The 20386-nt window shown below is 34.6% G+C and overlaps 1 protein-coding gene across 3 annotated transcripts in view; it reads left to right on the top strand.

The window, feature by feature from the left end:
- The window catches only part of FER (FER tyrosine kinase), a 162685-nt gene that overhangs the window by 72188 nt on the left and 70111 nt on the right, over positions 1-20386 (top strand). For all 3 annotated transcript variants that reach the window (XM_062513104.1, XM_062513103.1, XM_062513105.1), the window contains exons 11-13: positions 10088-10180; positions 16276-16479; positions 19867-19989. In XM_062513104.1, coding sequence (XP_062369088.1) covers positions 10088-10180; positions 16276-16479; positions 19867-19989 — 420 coding nt within the window. The remainder of the gene's footprint in view (positions 1-10087; positions 10181-16275; positions 16480-19866; positions 19990-20386) is intronic.

Below are 20386 nucleotides of genomic sequence, written 5' to 3'. Positions count from 1 at the left end.
ATAAAAACCTGAAACTATTTCAACTAGATGTGTGCAGTATTAAAGTAAAGAATAAAATTTACCTTTTTGATTCAAAAATGCTCCTAAAAATTTTTACATTGAAATTGTTCATGGATGCACTTTTATTCACTGCTTTTTGACTTGTGATTCTTGGTTTTCTTGAAGCAGCAGCACAGCCTGAAAGTTGAACATGTTGTCCTGGCAGATGCTGACCTTCACCAGCAGCCAGTTCATCATACCATTGTTTTTTTTTCATGCCACTGGCTTTTTGAATTATGAGTTGCCAGTGCGTGTCAGGTGTTGGCTTGCTTGCTTTTGTGAACATTAGGTACTGCAGTACACCTATGAGCACTCAGTGCAGTCTGTTTTATGTTCTCCCATTGCAACTTCATGAGCTTACACAGAATTATAGCAAGATAGAGCTTGTGGGTATGTTTGGAGATCTGTTACTGTGATGTGGCAATGGCAAACAAGAAAGAGAAGGACCATGCTATGAAAAGGTAGTTCCCTTTCATATACAGCAAGTTTTGTACAGACTGAAATTTGATATTTTTTTATTACTTGAAACAAGTAAAATGATTGTTTGAGGATTAATAATTTTTTGTACATTCAGTTAATAATGGCATTATTGATTAATAACAGTGCTCTTGAAATCATGTCTGAAAATATACAGACTAGCCTGAGGTTTTTAAACTATGGAGGTTTTAATTTTCCCTGTTATATGTTTCCACAGTTAAATATGGTAATGGCATTTAAACTTAATTTTTCAAAAGTATTTGTTCTAAATTTATCTGTAAGATTTCAAAAGTCTTACTTGGTTTGTTGAATTGCCTTTGTTGAAATCAGGTGTCATTTACTTGGCATCATTATATGATCGGTGAATGGGGAGGTGCCTTGGGATTTAGTGGTTTAGAGATACAGTCATTAAGCAGAGAAGGAGTACTTAAATTTTAGGGGCCTATCTGCATTGCAAAAGCCCTTGTCTGGCCGCTTTTCCTTTCCACAAAAATAGTTTTTATACAAGATCTCAGTGCCTCAACTTAGGTGTTGAACTACGTTTAGTCATCTTTGTCTCTAGAGAACTGTTGACATTTTTTATGATAATTTGGGGAAATCAAGATGTCATGTTTTCAAAAATAAAAAAGCTGTTAGGTGTATATAAGAGTTAAAATGTACTATGTTTCTGGAAACATTATTGCAACTCCCATTAAGAGGTGCGTTTAATACATGTTCATGTGTTTGAAAGATTTGCTAATTATTTAAAAGATGAAGGTGACATTTCACATGTAGCTTGGAAAATTAGCCTTTTGAAAGTCTTAATTAAAACAGAAAACAGGTCAGACAACTTAACCGTACATTCTATTATGATAGGTAGGGATTCAAACAAGAAAGCAAAGGTGTTTCAGTTTGAAAGACTGGTATTTGCTGGGGAAAGCAGGAGAGAATGGGAACCCCCTCCCTCCAAATTAGTTTAATTTTGGAATTCAGGGGCTCTCAGGCAAAGATATGGGGATAGGAATAACATTTCTTCACTGGTATGTACAACAAGGCAAACAAAGCAACACCACCAATGTAATTATCACCAAGCAGAACAGGAACCCAGTTCCAGCCCTGTCGGCCGCGGGCTCTTTCCCCTTTGGCGCAGTTCCCGTCACAGCCGGCAGGGAGCGCTGGTGGCTCCCGGTGGGCGGGGCAGGTGCGATGATCCCCGCGCGGCTGCAGGGGGCGCTGTGGGGCGGGCTCGGGGAGCACGCGGTGATGGCGGCTGGGCCCAGACGGGAAGGGATGGAAAAGAGAGGATTTGGTTCATGAACCCTGGGACAGTGTCGGTCCCGGTGCCCCAGCAGGATTCATGGAAAGAGCGAGCTGAAGTGGCAGGGTGTCCTGGCAGGGCGGGGGTGCGGGGTCCAGCAGCAGAAGCAGAGGCAGCTCCCAGCTGGGCCATGGCGGTGGTAGCAGTGACCCTTCTCCTCAGCCAAGAGTGAGAGAGAGAGAGCAGCAACTGCCCCTGCTGTCCTTTTACCTGTTTCTAATCTCGCCACGTCTCTGTCCCTCCCTCTGAGAGAAACTCCCAAAAAACAGAGGGGTTCACCCTCCCTATCTCAAGTACTTAGCCATTGACAAGTCAATGGGGAAAGTTCCACAGGCCATGAGTAAAAGTAAAACCAACCCCCAACAAAAGAGTCAATCACATTGTTGTAACCATAATTATTTTTTTTTACATTAATATATTTATACAGAGTGTTTGCTGTTATCTGAACCTTTCCATAGTAAAATCTGTCAAAGAATTTTAAGGTTTTTGTCTCCAAATATTTTAGCAATCTGTTGCTTAATACTTTTTCTTACTGCTGTTTTCCTTGAAAAAAAAAATTACTTCCTAGCCTCTGTTGTAATTTCAGGATGTGGTATATAAGGAGTGAAATGCTTAAAAGTAATCGTAAGAGAAAAAAACTTTATTTTGGAAGAAAAATGTTTCTGATAGTAAGTTAAGTAAATTACTGAACTTGTTACAAATTGTACGTATTATTTCTAACAGCCTTTAAAAAAAATAATATTAACATTGCACTGTGTTACTACATTCCTGCAGACCAGCCTGTACTGTAAAATGATGTGCACCTGCTTCCCAGATGCCATAGGACTGCAGAATAATTTCAATTGGAGAAGATTTCAGGGGGTCCATCTGGGCCTACTTCTTGCTCAGAGCAGAACCATCTTTAATGTTATATCAGGCTGCAAAATGCCTGTTGAGGTTCTAGCATCTCCAGTAATAGAAGTCTCTCTGGATAACCTGTTTCAGTATTTGATCACTGTCCTCATTGTGAGGTTTTTGGTTTTTTTTCAGTATCTAATTGGCATTTCTCTTAATTCAAATTGTCCTTTGGCTATGTACCACAGAAGAGTTTGGCTTCATGTAACCAATTATATTTTCATCTCCCTTAATGAGAAAAACTGATGTAGGAAAATTCAGAAAGACAAAACAATAATGCTCAGATATATGTGGAGGAGCTTCTGTAGAATTAGTGAATAGATAGATTGGGCTTTACAGACTTGAGAAGTGCAGTGAAGGGGAATGTAATAAAGATGTGTTCAGTGTGTTGGATGTGGGGATACATGAGGGAAGTGAATAAGGAATAATGACTGTTCTCTGTCTTTGCAGAAACAAGAAGTAGGGCTCATCAAATAACTATAGTAGTCAAATTATTCAAAACAAGCAACAAAAACATGTTCTTCAGAAGCATATAATTATATGTTTTAAAAATTTTAAAAATTGAGCAACTGGTTGTTGCAGTAGGGCATTGTAATATTTTATATAGATTCATAAAACAGGTGGAAAATATGGAAGGAAAACCCTTCTGTGACTGTTGCATGTAGAAACATCACATCTTAACTAGTAAGGCTGATCTTATACTACTACTTATAGTATTATTAGATCCTTGGAGGACAAAGACATACTCTGAAGAGTTGTCATTCTCTTTTTCTTAAGGGTTATTACTCCACTGGCATAGTCTGGGATATGCCTGTAGTCTGAGAAAATACAACTCAAATTTCACACTACTGAGTCTTCTTTATCAGGCTACTCCCTGCAGTTCAGGATAGGGAACATTAATTTCCATCCAGTGAAGTGTTTTACAATATGTGTACATCAATTGTGCATGATTTCTGCTGCTTTGGGAGGTGTTACTTGTGTTTAGAAAAGAAAATAATGCCTTATCATAAAATGATTTTTGAATAGCTATGTTGTTTAATTGGTTTCACTGTGTACTTGAGATATTTTTAATTAGCTTTGAATATCTAAATTTTTAATAACTCTGATATATCTACATGGCTCTGCACATTCTAGATATCTGTAATAGTAAACTAAGAAAATGTATATTATAATTCCTGGAAAGAGATTCCAAAGAGATGATAGGCTCATCTCAAGTTCTCACCTTATATTCAGCCAGCAACTGGTTTTGTGTGCGAGTGCCATGTTAATAATTAAAAATATTCTGTGTTTATTGGTAAAGATGACATGACTCTTTATCTGATTTTCTACATATGGTCTTTCTGAGATACCTAGATCTATCACAATGGGACAAAAAACAAAAGTAAACAGAAAAAAAAAAAAACCCCACACCCAAAAAGGCAGTCTTTTGAGGAACAGCATTAGTCTTATTTCTGAAATCAAATCATAGACTTTAAGGATATTGGCCATGTTCTGCTGTATGCTCAAATTTTAGTATGTCAGCATTTACATCTCTTTCAGTAAGTGCTAATATATATAAAACAGACACATGAAGATTTTTGTGGTTAGTATATGCACTCATCATTTGGCAGACCATAGTTAATGTTGCAGTACAAGTTTATGACATGCTCTTGGGGCCACTCCTCAATTAACTTTTAATCTCTGTTACTGAAGTGACTAATGCAGATGATAATTTTCAGGAAGTTATTTTCTCTGTTTTGAGAAGTTCCTGTTTGTAAATCACAAAACTTCATTCCCACACCATACTTCTATAGACTTCAAAAAAACAGAACTTATTCCTTGTTCTGCCCATTATCTAAATTTGAAGCCTTAAGATGAATGTTGTTCAGCGCCTTTTTCATCAGGGAAAGTGTATCTTCAAACAAGAAAGGAAGCTAGCATTCACTTTACAAAAACTATATTAATTGCTCTGACAGATGCTGTCTGTATGCCTGTTTCATCTGTATGTTCATTGAACATATTGTTTGCAGTAGCTACTGAAATTTCCTTATCTGGTTTTGTCTTAGAGGCCTTGTAATGTACTGAAATAGTTTTCATCACAATTTCTGAGGACCAGTTCTAGCAGATCAAAATCACAAGAGATGGGGCAACTGAGAGGCTTTTGAAAATATGGTTTATTTTCTCGTGGTGTCAGTCTCATAGAAGGGTGAGACATTAAAGGTGTTACATTTAATGTCATAATATCAGAGGCTAATTCTTTTTTTACCATGCATTAGGTTAGTCTTTTGGCCAATCACATACTCTCATGAAACTTGTTAGCATCTATTTACACCAAGCATTAATTGTTTTGCTTTTTGTGGCTTTGCTGCAATGCATAATTTTTTAACCAATCATATAATGCTTCACAAACCTACAATGATACATATTAAGCTTCTAAATAACTTTATAACAGGTTCTATTGCTAAACTTTAAAATCTTTTATTCTCTTACTTAACATATTGTTTTGCTTACTTAATATATGTCTCTGTTTGCTTAAAACATATTTCTACTTAAACTACAAACTTATATTCTTGTTTTATGTCTGTTTAACTCTCAGTGTTCTTATTCTCTAAGCTTCCTCCAAGGCCTTAGGACAAACATTGTATCCTTCTCTATCTTTGAGCCTGTATGCATAGGGCCCTGAGAGTTCTGTGTGTTACTTGAGTTTCCCACACAGTTCCCTAGCCAAATCACAGTAAGCGATATCGCTCTCATCCTTTAGATATCACTGATAATGTTCTTCTAATTGAAATCTCCTTTTCTTCTGAGAGCATTTTCTCTTTCAGATGGAGAGTCATCAGCACATTTCCTCTAAATTTCCTGTGAAAGTTCTGTGATTTAATTTGCAAGCCCACTTTCAACTTCTGTATCCTTGTGGACAGTTCAATTCTGACTCATAAGGCATTTTTTTCTTTGAATGGAATAATATTAGAACATGGGCTTATTTATATCACTGTACATACATGGCTGACTAGTGTTTTAGGAATACTCAATATATGCTGCATTGTCCTTTGTCTCTTGCTGATAATCTTCCGCCATTGATTAGTAGCGCTACTGTTTACCAGTCCTTCCGAAGCATTTATTTTATCTTTATCTTAGATCTCTCTCCAGCTGCTTACTTCTTTGCTTTTCCAAAGTGGGTATAGACTATTTTTCTTTTATGTTACAATCTAAAATATTAGAGGAAATATAATAATCTTGGATTTATACAGCTAAAAACCTCTTCTGGGCTTCTACATCATGCGGTTCAATTTAAGCAAAATCTTTTTTTCAAGTTGCATTGTCTTGCTTATGTTCATTGAAAATACTGATGTGACTGACTATGACTCATCTGGCCTGACCCTGTCACTCTGCATATTGTTTTGTTTCTGGTGCACTCTTAAAATTTGCGGTGATTTTGCTCAGTGACAGAACTGTGTGGCTGGCCGATGGGAGACTTGTGGGCGGGGAATGTATCAGTTGTAGGACATGACCACAGAAGATAGATTGTAGTAAAAAATCTACTAAAACGTGCAGGACCTCACACTGCGCAAGATCCCCCAAAGAGAACATAGGGAACACAGAAACCCAGATTCTGGTCATATATAAAGGTGGAATTGAAGAAATCATCAAATAAAATAGCAAGTGTTTCACTTGTAGTTTGAAACTGACCTGAATCCTGTGCTTCTTTTTTGGGTCTCATGCTTCATTTCTCCTTTCAGTCACTTGTGAGAAGAGAAAGTATGGAAGGTGATATTAAAAGTGTCAGAGTGGTTGTCTTCTATTGTGACATGTCTGCAAAAAAGCTGAAGTAATTGTTTTCCGTCTTAGGAAGGAAAGAAAACTGAACAGCCTGTATCCTTCTGTTCCAACACTCCATAGGATCTGCCCCACGATGCTTCAGTGAGGTTATAGCCCTTCAAGTGTGAGCACGTCTCCAGCTGTTCCCATTTACTCCCCAGCTGTCTGCATTAGCATAGAGGCATCTCAGTGGGCTCTCAGTGAAGCTGACTTTGTGTCTGGAGTGGCTGAAATTCCCTGGTGTACTTTCAGGTGTTCTCCTGCTGACCTGCCTACCTACCCCAAGCTCTGGGCTTCTCAGTGGTGTGAGTGGGATGACATCTCATCCCACACCTTATCATTGTTAAATCTGATGATATCCCCCTCCTCAGTTATATCTAGTTTATGAAATAGTTCATTTCAGTTCATTCTGAGGAGTCATTAGAAACATGGCTACTTCTAAAAAGGGAAATATCAGTAATGCATTTTTCATAATTCTTTTTATTAGGGGTTCCCATGACGCAGATGTGTTTAAACACACTTAAATTAAAATGTTAAAATTATTAAGGTTAAAAGTTAAAATGTTTTCAAATGACAGCTTGTATTTGCATACATACCCAGCTTCTTAATGGTAGAGTACAATTTTTTCTGTAGTAATTCAGTTATTGTGTAAGATATTATGACCAAATATTATGACCCGGTTAGTTTTATTTCTAGTAAAATTGGTGTTGTAAAAAATAAAGAAGTGAGAAATCATGCTACCATTTTCTTGATATCTCTGGAAGTAATTTGATCTGAAATGAAAATCAGTTAATATGCTTTTAGTAACTGTGTTGTATACGCTGGTAAGTATATTCCTCCATAATGCTCTCTGTAGGAATTAGTTCCTAATTCCTTTCCAGCGTCTAGCTCATGTTTGTCAGTCTGATGGTCACATGTCTTATAACTTTGAAACTTTTGTCATGACTACATATTTGGCATGTTTGTTCTGTTTAGTGACATGATGTCTATTGGAATGAGCACTATGTGGAATTGTAATGAACTTTCTGAGCAATAGTGTCTCTGCTCTCTGCTATGTTCCTTCAGAAATTTTAAATTACCTAATACTCTGAGGTAATCCTTTGACGTACTAAATCCTATGTTGAATTGAAAGAGGCTTGACTGAGAAGTTCAAAATTTGATGTGGCTGAAAGATAGTTGTGATGTGTATTTGCTTTTATTTTGTAAATCAGACTTAAAATAACCCTGATTTAACTAGTAAGATTGTTCACATGTACATAAATACATACATTTAAAAACAAGTGGACGGGTTGTTCTGGGTTGCAGTTTTACACTAGTTTAGAAAAAAAATATATACTTAATATGCATTAAAAAATCCTGTTATACTGATTTATTTTCTATTCTGAATGAAAAATAAGTTTCCTGCAAGATCAAATGCATCCTTCTAAGGCATACTGCAGCTGGACAATAGCCAAAAAAAATCAGTAGAAGACCATTGTTGTATCTTTTTAGTTTTATCTAGATTGCCCTAAAAATACTTGAATAAACTCAATACTGGCTACAGATGTGTTTTGTCATATGTTTGGTTATGCCTGCTGTGCAGAAAAATTTGAAATCTTTGCTGTAAGATGCAGACTAGTTTCAATATGTCAGGGAGAAGAGCTGTGGAAATGATAAATTAATGTATTGGAATTGGAACAGGATGTGCTACATTTTGAACAATGCCAAAGTTTATCGCTTACATCCCTATTTCAGTACTCGCTCTATTTAATGCAACTGTTTGCCTCTGTTTGTCATTCAGTGGTGCTTACCAAAGTCCTTCCAGTCCTTGCGTCTGGTATTTTGAGTCAAAAAAGCTCCCTCCTATTAATATTTCCCTGTTAAGGAGAAACTGGTGAATATAGAACCTTACTGGTAGTTTGATGTTGTCATTAGATAAGCAAACTATTAGTGTCCACTAGAAAGAGAACTCTTGAGTTTTGGTTGTGGGAAATTAGGTAGAATTTGTGAATCTTTTGGTAACTTATTTTCTTCTGTTATGTAAGAAGTATACATTTAATTTGTGTTAAATCTCACGGCTCACTTCTGAAGAGATGTGCAGAGTGGATCATTCCACAGCCAGCACACGAGCAAATATTATAGACTTCGTGTCTTAATTGTTAATCAGTTATTTTTTGTTTTGGGTTTGTTTGGTTATTTGTTGTTGGGTTTTGCTGTGGTTTTTTTTGTTTTTGTTGGGGTGTTGTTTGTTTTTGTTTTTTGTGTAAGCAGTTTAATTCAGCGGCATCATAAGAATAAAAATCAGGTTTCAGCACAGTTGTTTTATTAAAATTAAATTATTTGGTATATGACAATATTTGAATCTGATAAAAGGTATAAAAATGTTATTGATGGGTAAGTGGGCACATAGTGAGTATTTCTTTGCACTCTTTTATTCAGTAGCATACAAATTAGAGACCTCTGCTATTAAATAAGTAGTGTTATTTTGCTTAGATAATATTTAACCTGTATCTTGTTAAATAAACTCTATTTGGAAATAATTTTCTAAGACTGCTAAATTTGATATACATAATGTATACATTTTGTTGCTTGTTTGAAAGTCCTGGAATAAACTGAAGCTGCATTTATTACATAATGAGATTTTTGTTTTCTTCTGTCAAAGGTATACATTGGAAACTTGGAAGCACTTTTTCTTCGTAATGCAGGCAAACAGCTATAGTCTGTCTTCATTATCAGTTTTTTACAGTTTAGTTAACCTAAAGCTAATTAGAGTGAGCTTGTTCATGTATGAGTTTTCTGCTTCAAGTTTATTTACTTTGTGAGTACTCACTGAAGTATCTTTGCTGTTTCTGAAGGTGCTTTACAAACAATAAACTCAGTTTGTCCATGTTAAAAGTACTTTTTTTCTTAAAGGTTGTTATTAATTTGAGAGCTGATAGTAAGAAGTGAAGAAAAATACAGTCTTTGGACTAAGTCAGCTTATGAGACCTTGGAATTTACATTAACTTCTGCTGAACTAGAGATGCTTAAAGGCTGTTTCAATATTCCAGTCAGAGCCCTGTTCTTGCAGGATTTTAAATCCAGACAGTGGCTGCACTTACATTTTACAGTAATGCCAGAAGCGAAATGGTTCCTATTACTTGAACCAGTGGGTGCTAATATTTACAGGTAGTCTGTTGTTAGAGAAGAACCTGTTAACAAGGGGTTAAAAACCTTAACATGTATTAAGTAAGGATAATGCACATACGTAGTTTTTTACTATGTGGGGTTTTTTATTTCATATTTTCAAATCATTGTCTCTTTAAAATGATAGGTGTTTCAGGAGAACTGAGAGTTATGTCTCTTGTTTTTGTGGTATAAAAGAATTTATGTTTGCTTCATACTTAAAATAATTGCACAAAACATTTCAGGAAATATAAAATTTGTAAGTGGTTAAATTGATCTGAGCTTAATCCTGCTGATGTTGATACTTCCTGGCTTGCATCAGTAGCAGTTCAGCCCCTGTCTTTTATTTAAGTGAAATTCAGGATTCTGTATTGTACATTTTCCAATAAATCAATTGTCCTATGCTTCTTTCACTGAAGATTTTGGCCTTTCTTCTAGGACAAAAAGGATAAAGTCTCAAGATTTGACACTATACGTCATTCCATAGCTGGAATCATAAGGTCTCCAAAGTCCATGTTGGGTTCATCATCAGTAAGTAGTACCAGTACTGTAGTGTTGTGATATATTCTGTTATTTTTACAGCTAGAGTAAGATTTCTTTTTTCTTGAAACATCATGCATTTCCATCTGAATGGACAAAAATTGCATTGCATTAATGTTATATAAACACTGTTCCGACTGATCAGCCTACAGGATAATATCATGGTATAATGGTATGTCAGAACAACTTGCTACACTTTAGGAGAATCACAGTTTGTATATTTTTAGCAGCTCCCAGAGTGTTGCTATATTGTTCAGAATATTCTTCGCAATGAGGTTTATTTTCTTGAAATGCACTGTATGATAATAATCTGTTAGATAGTCATACGTGTTTTACCAATTGTTGCAATAATTGTATTCTCCATATTTGTTATAAAAAGTTCCAATGTATAAGCTTATTGTTACTATTGCTACTACTTCTGGTACTATTTAAGTAACAAATTGTTATAGATCTTGCTTAAAACCACACTAAAAATGGTTGTTGAGTATCTCTGAGGTATAGTGAGCTTTTGTTCAAATTCTGTAACTGCTGGACAAACATCCTTGTTTCTTTTACTTTTGTTTTTCCTTCTGTTTGTTTCATATGAAAGCTTGCAAGATTAGTTAGAATCTTTGAGCACCTATTTAGGGGTATGTCAGATTATACTTGAAAACCTTCTTCCTTTTTCTTGAACCATGTGATTACCATAACCCTCCCAACATAAAATCAAACCAAAACAAAACTCAGAAAACAAGAAAAAAAAAATAAAAACCTGCAAGGAAGTTGGGCAGAGTTTTTAAAATTGTTTAGAATTGCTTTTTAATTGTAATCTTGTCACCTAAAATATAAACTCAAGGTAGCATTCTTGAGAAAACTTCAGAAGCAATGAGTCTTCTATTTTATGCTGCAGGATTGCATCCAAGGACCCATTAAAGAATTCAGAGAGAAAAATAAAGAGAATTATTATCTCTTCCACCCATTTAGAATGGGTGGAAGAGATAATAATTATATGTGCGTAAATATGCATGTGTATACAGAGCACAACTGTACATAGTGATGAAGGAATGGAAAAATAAATATGATTGTGAGATAAAATTAGGATACAAAGGCTTTTCCTGTGACAAACATAAAAGTTGCATGACTTTTGAAGAGTAACAGGAAAAATCTTGCTAAAATATTAAAATATCCTCAATGTTAAACAAAATCTCCACATTTTTGTGATCTTCATTTCATAAAAGTTTGAGTTGCTGTAAAAAGGCAGCATTTAATAGCAAAAATTGATTAAAATGTGTATTTCTGTGACCTCTGTTCTTTATGTAGGTGAGACACAGCATTCATCTCTATTTCTATATATTATAAAACTTATGACTTCAAAATAAACCAAAAACCTTCCACAAAACACATACAAAACCTGTCTAAAACTGCTTCAGAGGAAAATTGGAAGAGAATAAAAAATCTCAAAAGGAAGATCAAAGTAAAACATTCAGATTTAATCAGGGAAAGTTTATGTCAAAATGTCAATTAGCTGAAAGTGTCATTTTAAATAACCTAGTGCCACACTCTGATTTTTATTCCATGGAATCTGATGTAAATCTGGCTGTAGATACATGGTAAATAGGATTGGTGAAACCTTGGAATATATGTGGAAGAAGTAATATTGGCATTGGTTCATTTGAGTCAAAGTAAAATCTGAGTAACAAGTGCAATATTGATTACTTGTAGCTTAAATGACACCTAAATGACTTCAGAGTTAGAATATATAAACTAGCCAATTATAAGTTTTTCTTTGTATTTTGATGTAGTGATTTTGTGTGTGTTAGAAAAGCTGACCATATGCAGCTAATATTTCCTTCACGAATTAGTATTTAGCTATTAAATGTGGTTAGCTGTTTTGTGCTAACAACTACATAACCATACCTGATTGCTAAATATATAAAACAGTACTTAAAACCTACTATCCATCAACAAAATATTCAAAGTGAATATTGAATGTGTATTCTGAAGTAATATTAACATACATAAAAGATTGTTGGGTTTTTTTGTTTTGGTTTTTGTTTGTTTGTTTGTTTTGTTTTCTGTTTTTTGGTTTTTTTTAATAGATCAGGACAAAAAGGGATCTCAAATCATATAGTCTGGTCTAAAATGTGATCTTACCTACCTGTTTTCAAATTATTTGTTTTAACTATTTAAAGTTTTAAAAGTATGTCTAAGTACTGAATTTTTAAATGTATTAAAACTTTAGAAATGGAGCACTATCTTGCTGTATTAAAACCACTGTCCAAAATGTTTGGTTGTGAGATAAGTTTTAGTGGTGAGATAAATTGAATTTTGTTTGTATGAATTAGAGAGGACTAATTTTTTGTATGTGATCTGAAAAAAGTCGTAGGAAAACCATGCCATTCTAAAAGCAGCCAGGAGTTTTTGCTTTTTCTTTATTGACACTGGAATTCCATATATGCTCTCAGAATGAGAAGGTAAGGAAGTAATACAGGCAAAAAGTGTAGTTTGAAGAGAAAGAAACAAGGGTAAGGATTCAGATCGTTTTTCTTGGATGAAATGCAAACCAGTATTCTACAACAGCAAGAGATGTAAGTTTAATCAAATCAGGAAAGGAAGCACAACAGTGGGGGTAACTTTCATGTACCAGTAATGAAATGCTGTGAATAACATGACTGAAGATTGAGAAGATGCTTTTTTAGTTCAGAGATAGAAAATAAGGGATTACTGAACATTTGCCTTCAGAATATATACAAAAATACAATACTGAGCCCCATTATTATTTATAGTTAATTGGTAGTGCAAATGGAAGTATAATATACAATTTTTTGGAGTTAGAAATAACACACTGCTGTTGGCTCAGTTTTTGTCTTGAAATAAGGGTAGCAGCTGAGGACTCCTTTTTATTGGAGAAGAGCATATGTTTTAATTGGTTGTTAAACAGGGAGTGAGAAAAAGGCTCAATATAGGGAAAGAAGACAGTACTAGATCTGTGAGGAGCATGATGAAGTACATGAGGCCATCTCCTCATAGAAGGAAAAGTGTAATTAAATAAATAAGTAATATAAATATATTTAAGTAATAGAAATTATCTATAACAATATAATATATTTTAATTTATATATTCAAATATATAAATGTGTATAAATATATTAATATATAAATATATAAATTCACACCCATGAGTGAAATATGGCAAGAAATGGAAATCTTGATGGGGAAAAAAAGGAAAAAAAAAAAAAGAGGGGGGGAGTTTAAATTTGTGGTGTGAATTCTTTTCTTTTTGCACTATCTGATTAATTTGTTACCTTCCAGCCAAATGAACTTGAAAAATCCTGGAAGCAATACTTCTACATTTAGTCTGTTGAATCATTGAGTGCTTCTGTAAGTGTGCATACAAATTAGCAAGAGATCCATCCCCCAAATGAGATTGTAAAATATTAAAGTCTAGAATATAAACTTGTCATATTAACTTGCTGGCTGATATTTAAGTAGAGTTTAAAGAAGAGAGGTGGGAATTTCATTTTGTGCAGGTAGCTTCTTGTTTTCCACCTCTATTTTTCTCAAAGACTAATCTGTCATCTAATTCTAACTATAAAATGCAGTAGAATTATTAGTCCTAACAGTGGCAAACTGAGTTGAAATCAGTATTAAAGTAGATATACATCCTACATTGGTACTGTTTTTCTGCCATGTTTTATTCTATAGTTAGTCAGGGTCAATATTGTATCGTAGAGAAAATATGTTAGGATAAGAAGACTTGTTCATAAAAATAATGTGATTTTAATAACACTCAAGACAAGAATAAGTGCTGCTTACTTCATCAGAAAAAGCACGTTGGTATGATAAAAAGTAAAGATAAGGTAAAGTGAAAGACAGTCAACAGAGAAAACTTCGTGGAATTTCCACTGTTTTTTTTCTAAAGTAATAAATAATACTTCAATCAAATTTCAAAGAGAGGGAAAATTGATGATAGCGTTATAGACACCACCATCATTATCTGTGTTAAAAGTGCTGTTTTCCTCCATAAGATCTTAATTTCATAAAGGTTCTTAGGTTGTTTTGTTTTGGGATTTGATTCTCATTGTCTGAATGGTGCCTCAGCCTGCACCCAGTTTATACATAAACTGATGTTGCAATCTTATGGCTTCCTTCTTAAGCTATAAACTAAATTGCATATCAAGTTGGTTTTTTTTTTAAACTTTCTTTTGTGAAGGCCATGAATTAGATTAGTAACCCCATACCGTCCTTTTATTCTTAGGAACATTCCCTCTCAAGTAGCAATCTGCTCCTGTATTAAAGGTTTTGTTGGTTCTGAGCATAGGAGAGGTCTAGGTTTTCTTTCAAGTCAAGCTCAGCATCTTTGACAATAACAAGTAAATAACATTGTCTAACACTCTGAAAACTTTTCTCTTTTTTTAGGAATTTGTGAAAGAAAATTACGTACTGTCATTAAACAGTGGTGAACAGCTTTCACCTGGGATATTTTTAACTGTTGATGAAATTGAAAGATATGACTGCTTTCTTGGCCAATCAATATATCTGCTTTTTAGCATCTCACTGTGCTGATAAACACATAACCTTGGAGTACAGCTTTTGCCTCTAAAAACTTCGTGCAAGCTGTAGTTATTTCTTACATAGTCCTTCCTATCTCTGGCTCTGTAACAGAGCACACTCACTCTAGTGATGAACCTGTTGGTTATAGTCCTTGTTTCAAATCTCAGGTCTGAAATTCTACTTGATGAAAATTTCATCCATGATGATTCTCTGTGTGTCTCTTGATGTCTGAGAACACAAGGGCCTGTCAGTTTCTTAGATATGTTCTCCAGTTTTCCATCAAGATCCTGGACTAAACTAGTTCTTTGAGGTATAACTTGGGCAACCAGAAGCCAACAAAGACATTTTCTAATAACTAAATATTAATGCAAGTGCTCAAGAATTGCAGATATTTGGAAACAAGAATTTCTGTATAGATTCCCATTCTTGGGTCTGCTCATTTCCACTCTGAGAGTCTGAGACTGTTCCTAGTATTTTTTGGACTAGGTGAGGCATTGTAATCTAAGTATCTCCTGAGGAAAACCTTAAATGTACAGATGGCCTCCATCCTGGGTTTTTTTCAGGGCAGAGAAATGGCTAATGGAGAGGTTAATTCACAGTGGTGTGCTTTGCTTGCATCTGTTGTCCTTCATTGAGATGTAGATCTCCATGATGTTACCTAGGTGTAGTTCAAGAGGCTGGGGAACATTCACATACCTGTTCTACTCACAATGTGTGTATTCAGAGTTCTACCACTGTGGCTGTGAGAATTTCTATGAACTCAATGTTTTTGAATTACATACAGCTTAAATGAGGGCTTGCCTTCCTACCCATAAACAAATCTGAAGTGGTCAGTGACAAAATATAAAGTTTACTTCACTGTTTTCTTAAATAATGTAGGCATGTTAAAATTAATGTGTAAAACTTAACTAAATTCCGCTTACAGCTAGAAGCTTCCTTTTGCAACCAATTCCATGTAGTGAAAATAATTCCTTACAATCTTTGTGTCTTCAGAAACTCTTATCATGGAGTTCATAAGGACACTACACCCAGGTGTGTATTCTGCACTACAGGGTACATGCTTGGAGAAAATCCTCAAAATTATTAATTTATTTGGGATGCAATTGATAAATTCTGTGAAAACAGTTTATCCAGTTCAAATGCTTTGTATGAATTGAGTTTATTATTGTTTTGTGTCCAAGAAGTTTCTGTCTGGATAGAGAAATGATGAATTTTTGGTTGTGAATAACATATCAGAATGTGTGAGAGTTAGTCTGTATGGCTTACAAAAAATAGCAAGCCAGATTAAAAAAATACATGGTTTTATGGATGGTTCTTAAAACTTTGGCTTTTGATATATTGTTTTTTTAGGTAAACAGAAAAGAAAATGTTCAGTATGCTTTTGTGCAAGTGTAAGCACTTAAGAGCCTTGATCTTGTTGGTTAATAGAAATACATAGTTTAGATACATAAAACATAAATTTCTGTTTGTGATACTTTTCATGTATAAGCAAACTCTTAAGTACCAAACTCTGTACTACTATAGTAACATTTTTCTTCAATATTTTTCCCAAGTTCTTTGATGTAATCTCAACCACTGAGAAACCATTGGCTGAGCAAGACTGGTATCATGGTGCAATTCCAAGAATAGAAGCCCAGGAGCTGTTAAAACAGCAAGGAGACTTCTTGGTGCGAGAGAGCCACGGGAAACCTGGTGAATATGTCCTTTCTGTGTTTTCAGATGGACAACGGAGACACTTTATCATACAATATGCTGATGTACGTCTCTGATACTGTACTGAATATTCAATTTAGGATCTACATAGCTTACTTTAGCAAATGGATTTAGCCTTTATGTGAAAGTTGGAAATATTTCTATCAGTGCAGAAATCAGGGGTAAAGGTCGTTTTAGGAACCAAAGGGAAAAGTATGAAGTATCAAGTTATTCAGTATCTTTTGTCTTACACTGAAAACCCAAGATTTCTGTAAAGGTTTTGAAATCTGGAAGTTGTTACTCTTCATTTATGCATGTACATTTGGTTATTTGGTTATTTGTTTACTTATTTTCGTAGTTGGTGCAAATTAGGTTACTTCTAATTCAGGCTATAAAGTTCCTACTTCCAGAAAAATGAAAACAGCTATGCAGAAGAAAATAATCTGTGTTGATTTTTATACATATCTAAATTGAAGTCCCTGTTGCTTGAGATGCTTATTTTTTTTAGTCCTGTGGTTATTGTTTTGTTCAGTATGACACAAACACTTCTGGTTGTCGCACAGTGTGTATGCTTTTAACTGACCCCCTTGTTGCTCTGAGGAAAAATTGATGACTTAATGAACAATATGTTATCTACCTTTATACAGTGTATTTCTTTTTATTCTCCTCAACCCATTGCTTGGTTTTTTTAATGTATGTATTTTTCTTTTTTACTTTGCAGAATTTTAAACTTATTAAAATGAGACAGTTCACATAACATTGGTAGAAATTTTTCTTGAAGTATGGAATTTCAGGAAATCATTTTCAGTTTTGATTCAGTATTACTGTCTCTTCAGTCTCTTGTAATAGAGTTTCCCACATACAGAAGAATTCTCAAATTTAATCATCTAATGATATTACACTGCGGGAATTTCATTATCTGAATCCCCAGATGATGCAACATGGTGGGGGCTAACTCAATACTGTGTACCTGGTTTATTTCCTTTTAATGAGAAGTAGTGATATTTTTCAAACTTCAGAGAGGTTGGAATGCTTCTCTAGGATTAGTGTTTATGGATACTTGTCATGCTAGAAAGTTTTCATAAGGTCTTACCTAGAATTTTCCTTGTAGAAGTGAACACACATTCAGTGTTTATTTTATTTTGATTTTATGATGTTATTTTGATGTGTCAGAGCACTAAATGAGAAAATAAAAGCAGTAAAATTACCTGTACCTAGAGAGTCTTACTAGATGCTTGGTGTTCCCTGATCTGACCCAGCAGAAATAAATGCACATTATGTCTAACTGAAATAATTTTGTGCAAATCATTGTATGTGGCAAGTAGATCTTCAGAAAGATGGACTGGACTTTCAAATCCAAGTTCCAAGTATTACTTTATGGGCTACCTGTAAGATGACTCTTCTTTTGGGGTTTGGGGGGGGGGGGGGGGCGGGGGGGGACGTGGATGGGGAGGGTGTCCCACCAAAGCAAAATAAAACAAAACAAGCTATCTTTATCTCAATAATTTTGTACTTTCTCTTTGCAGTTACATTTGAAATGTAACAACTATTTAATGTTGCATAGCTTGGACAGTCCCAGCATTGTCAGGTCAAGATACCTATCTGCTTGTACATTTACCAATAGAGCATTATGTTCATCTGCTCTTGGGATTAATTTGTGGTAATTTTCTTGTCGGTCATGGAAGTTAACACTTTTTTTTTCTTAAAGATATTCAGTACTCAGTATGCATTCCTATGCCATGAATTTTCTGAGAATGAGAAAAAGCTCATTAAGCTCTAGAAAGTAGGTGTTGGGAGTGTTAGGGTCATATAGTGAAGGATTTATTCATGAATGCTTTTGTAGGCAAGTTCAAGGAGAGTTTAGTACAAAGGATTATTTTGTTTACACTGGTATAAACAGTGTGGAATTGAGTCTCTGACAGGTCAAACCATACTCTTGGATGGTTGACAGGTCTCTGTATTTTCTTCTGAATCAAGTACTGAAGATTAGAGTAGGACATTAGTTTTAACAGCAGTCCTTTACCTGTAGAAGTGTTCTGTGTCTGGTTCTACCATTATTTTAAAGGTTAATCTTGATACAATTATGTATGTGATTAATTAATCATTCTGCTTTGAGCATCAAAATTTACTGCTGTCATTCAGGTGTACCATTGTTTTCACTTATTCTTATTTGAGGCTGTGCCATTTAAAAATTTTTGTTGTTACTGATCTTAGTAAAGGATCAGGATTGGGTGTAAATACACAGAATCAAAGGATACTGCCTTCTCTGACAGTTTTACATAAATGGTAGCAGATGGGCACGTGACTGGATCTGGAAGTCGGAAATAATAGACAGTAGTGGTGGTTGTGCTGAGGAGACTCTTAGAACAGCAGTTCTTTTGGGTCATCAGCACAAAAGAATGAAGGAGCTTATCTGAAAGAAATGGAAACTAGTGTTAGTATTCAATCAAAGCTGAGTCACTGTTTAATAAATAACAAAGTGTTCAGGCTATGGGAACATTTTTATGATAGAGATCTGTGAATGTTAAAAACTGATTTGACCCAACTGTCTTTACCAACAGCAATGACATGTTTCAGGAAGTTAATGCTTTAACCCTAATGGAAAACAATGAACTTAGAATGCACTGTGCAAGGAATTCAGCCCTGGGGGCAAGAAAGAATGCATGTCAGTGGTAAACTTGTTCATTGACCAGTTTTGTGAATCACCATCTGTGCTCTGAATTTTTTAAATTGCAGTACTTGTTTATTGTTGCTTTGTCAGGCTGGCTTATGGCAGCTATTGCCTTGTGGGAAAAGCTCTCAAACTAGGTGCTGAATCTTATGAAAGCAAGAGACGTTATTGTGTTTCACAATAAGCTGCCCAATTTCTCTTTGAAGCCTGTATATTATTTGCCTTTGTCTCTAGCTCATTTAGACTCTCCTGATAAATACTCTTTATCAAAGACCAGTCATGCATCCTATACCCTATGCCAGGGATTTACTGATTTTAGGAGACAATAAATGAAGGAAGATAAGGATAATATTATGTATCTCTTTTTGTCTCTTTTATCATATAGATTTTTTAGTTTACTTGCTGTAATTTTTAGAAATAATTCAGCAGTTGGTGTTGATTTTTCTGGCATAGAATATTTTTATTTTACTCGGTTGTAGTTTTGATTGTAACTGACCTATCTATTTAAATGGAGAATTAAAATCATTATTTAGTCATATTGCCTTAAATGACTGATGCAGTAATTTTGCATTTGTTAATTAACAATGTTCCTGTCATTCCAGTTAAGTTAGTGTAAAAGGTATTAAATAAGTCAGAAAAAGAATCTAAAATAACTCTGTAAAACTCTACATTTTATTCTGTACTGTTACTAGTGAAGGAACTTTGGTAAAGCGCTTTTGTAGTTTCTTGTTCAAACTATTGCTTATAGAGAAATAACTTTTTTCCTTTTGCCTCCATACAGAATCAATATCGTTTTGAAGGAACTGGGTTTCCAACTATTCCTCAGCTCATAGAACACCATTACACCACAAAGCAGGTTATTACAAAGAAGTCAGGGGTTGTTCTGCTTAATCCCGTTGTAAAGGTAATGCATACATTCCAGAACCTTTATTGAACTGACAATAATTTTGGGGGGTTTTCTGTTATTATTTAAATAAGATCCTATGAAACTCCTCAGAAGATTTTTCATTTGTGTTCATTTTGTGACTCTGTTCCTGATCTCTTTCAAACTTCCCACCTCTGTGCAATATATTTAGTTAAAACAACTCTCCATCCTGATTCTTACTATGAATTTCTGCTATTTTGAAAGCATGGCATTTAACTTCTTACAAGTATCCTCGTACTTTTCAGTTTCACAATTGGGTTTTCCCTACTAAGTAATTTAAAGTAGTAATTCATTGCCCTTTCTTCTATAAAGTAAAAAATATCTTTTATATAATAGAGAAAGTCTCTATATCAACTCCATTTTGTCTATGTTTTAT

The sequence above is a fragment of the Cinclus cinclus genome, chromosome Z (genome assembly GCF_963662255.1).
Source record: "Cinclus cinclus chromosome Z, bCinCin1.1, whole genome shotgun sequence".
NCBI classification, from domain to species: domain Eukaryota; kingdom Metazoa; phylum Chordata; class Aves; order Passeriformes; family Cinclidae; genus Cinclus; species Cinclus cinclus.
This window is presented reverse-complemented; position numbering and strand designations above follow the sequence as displayed.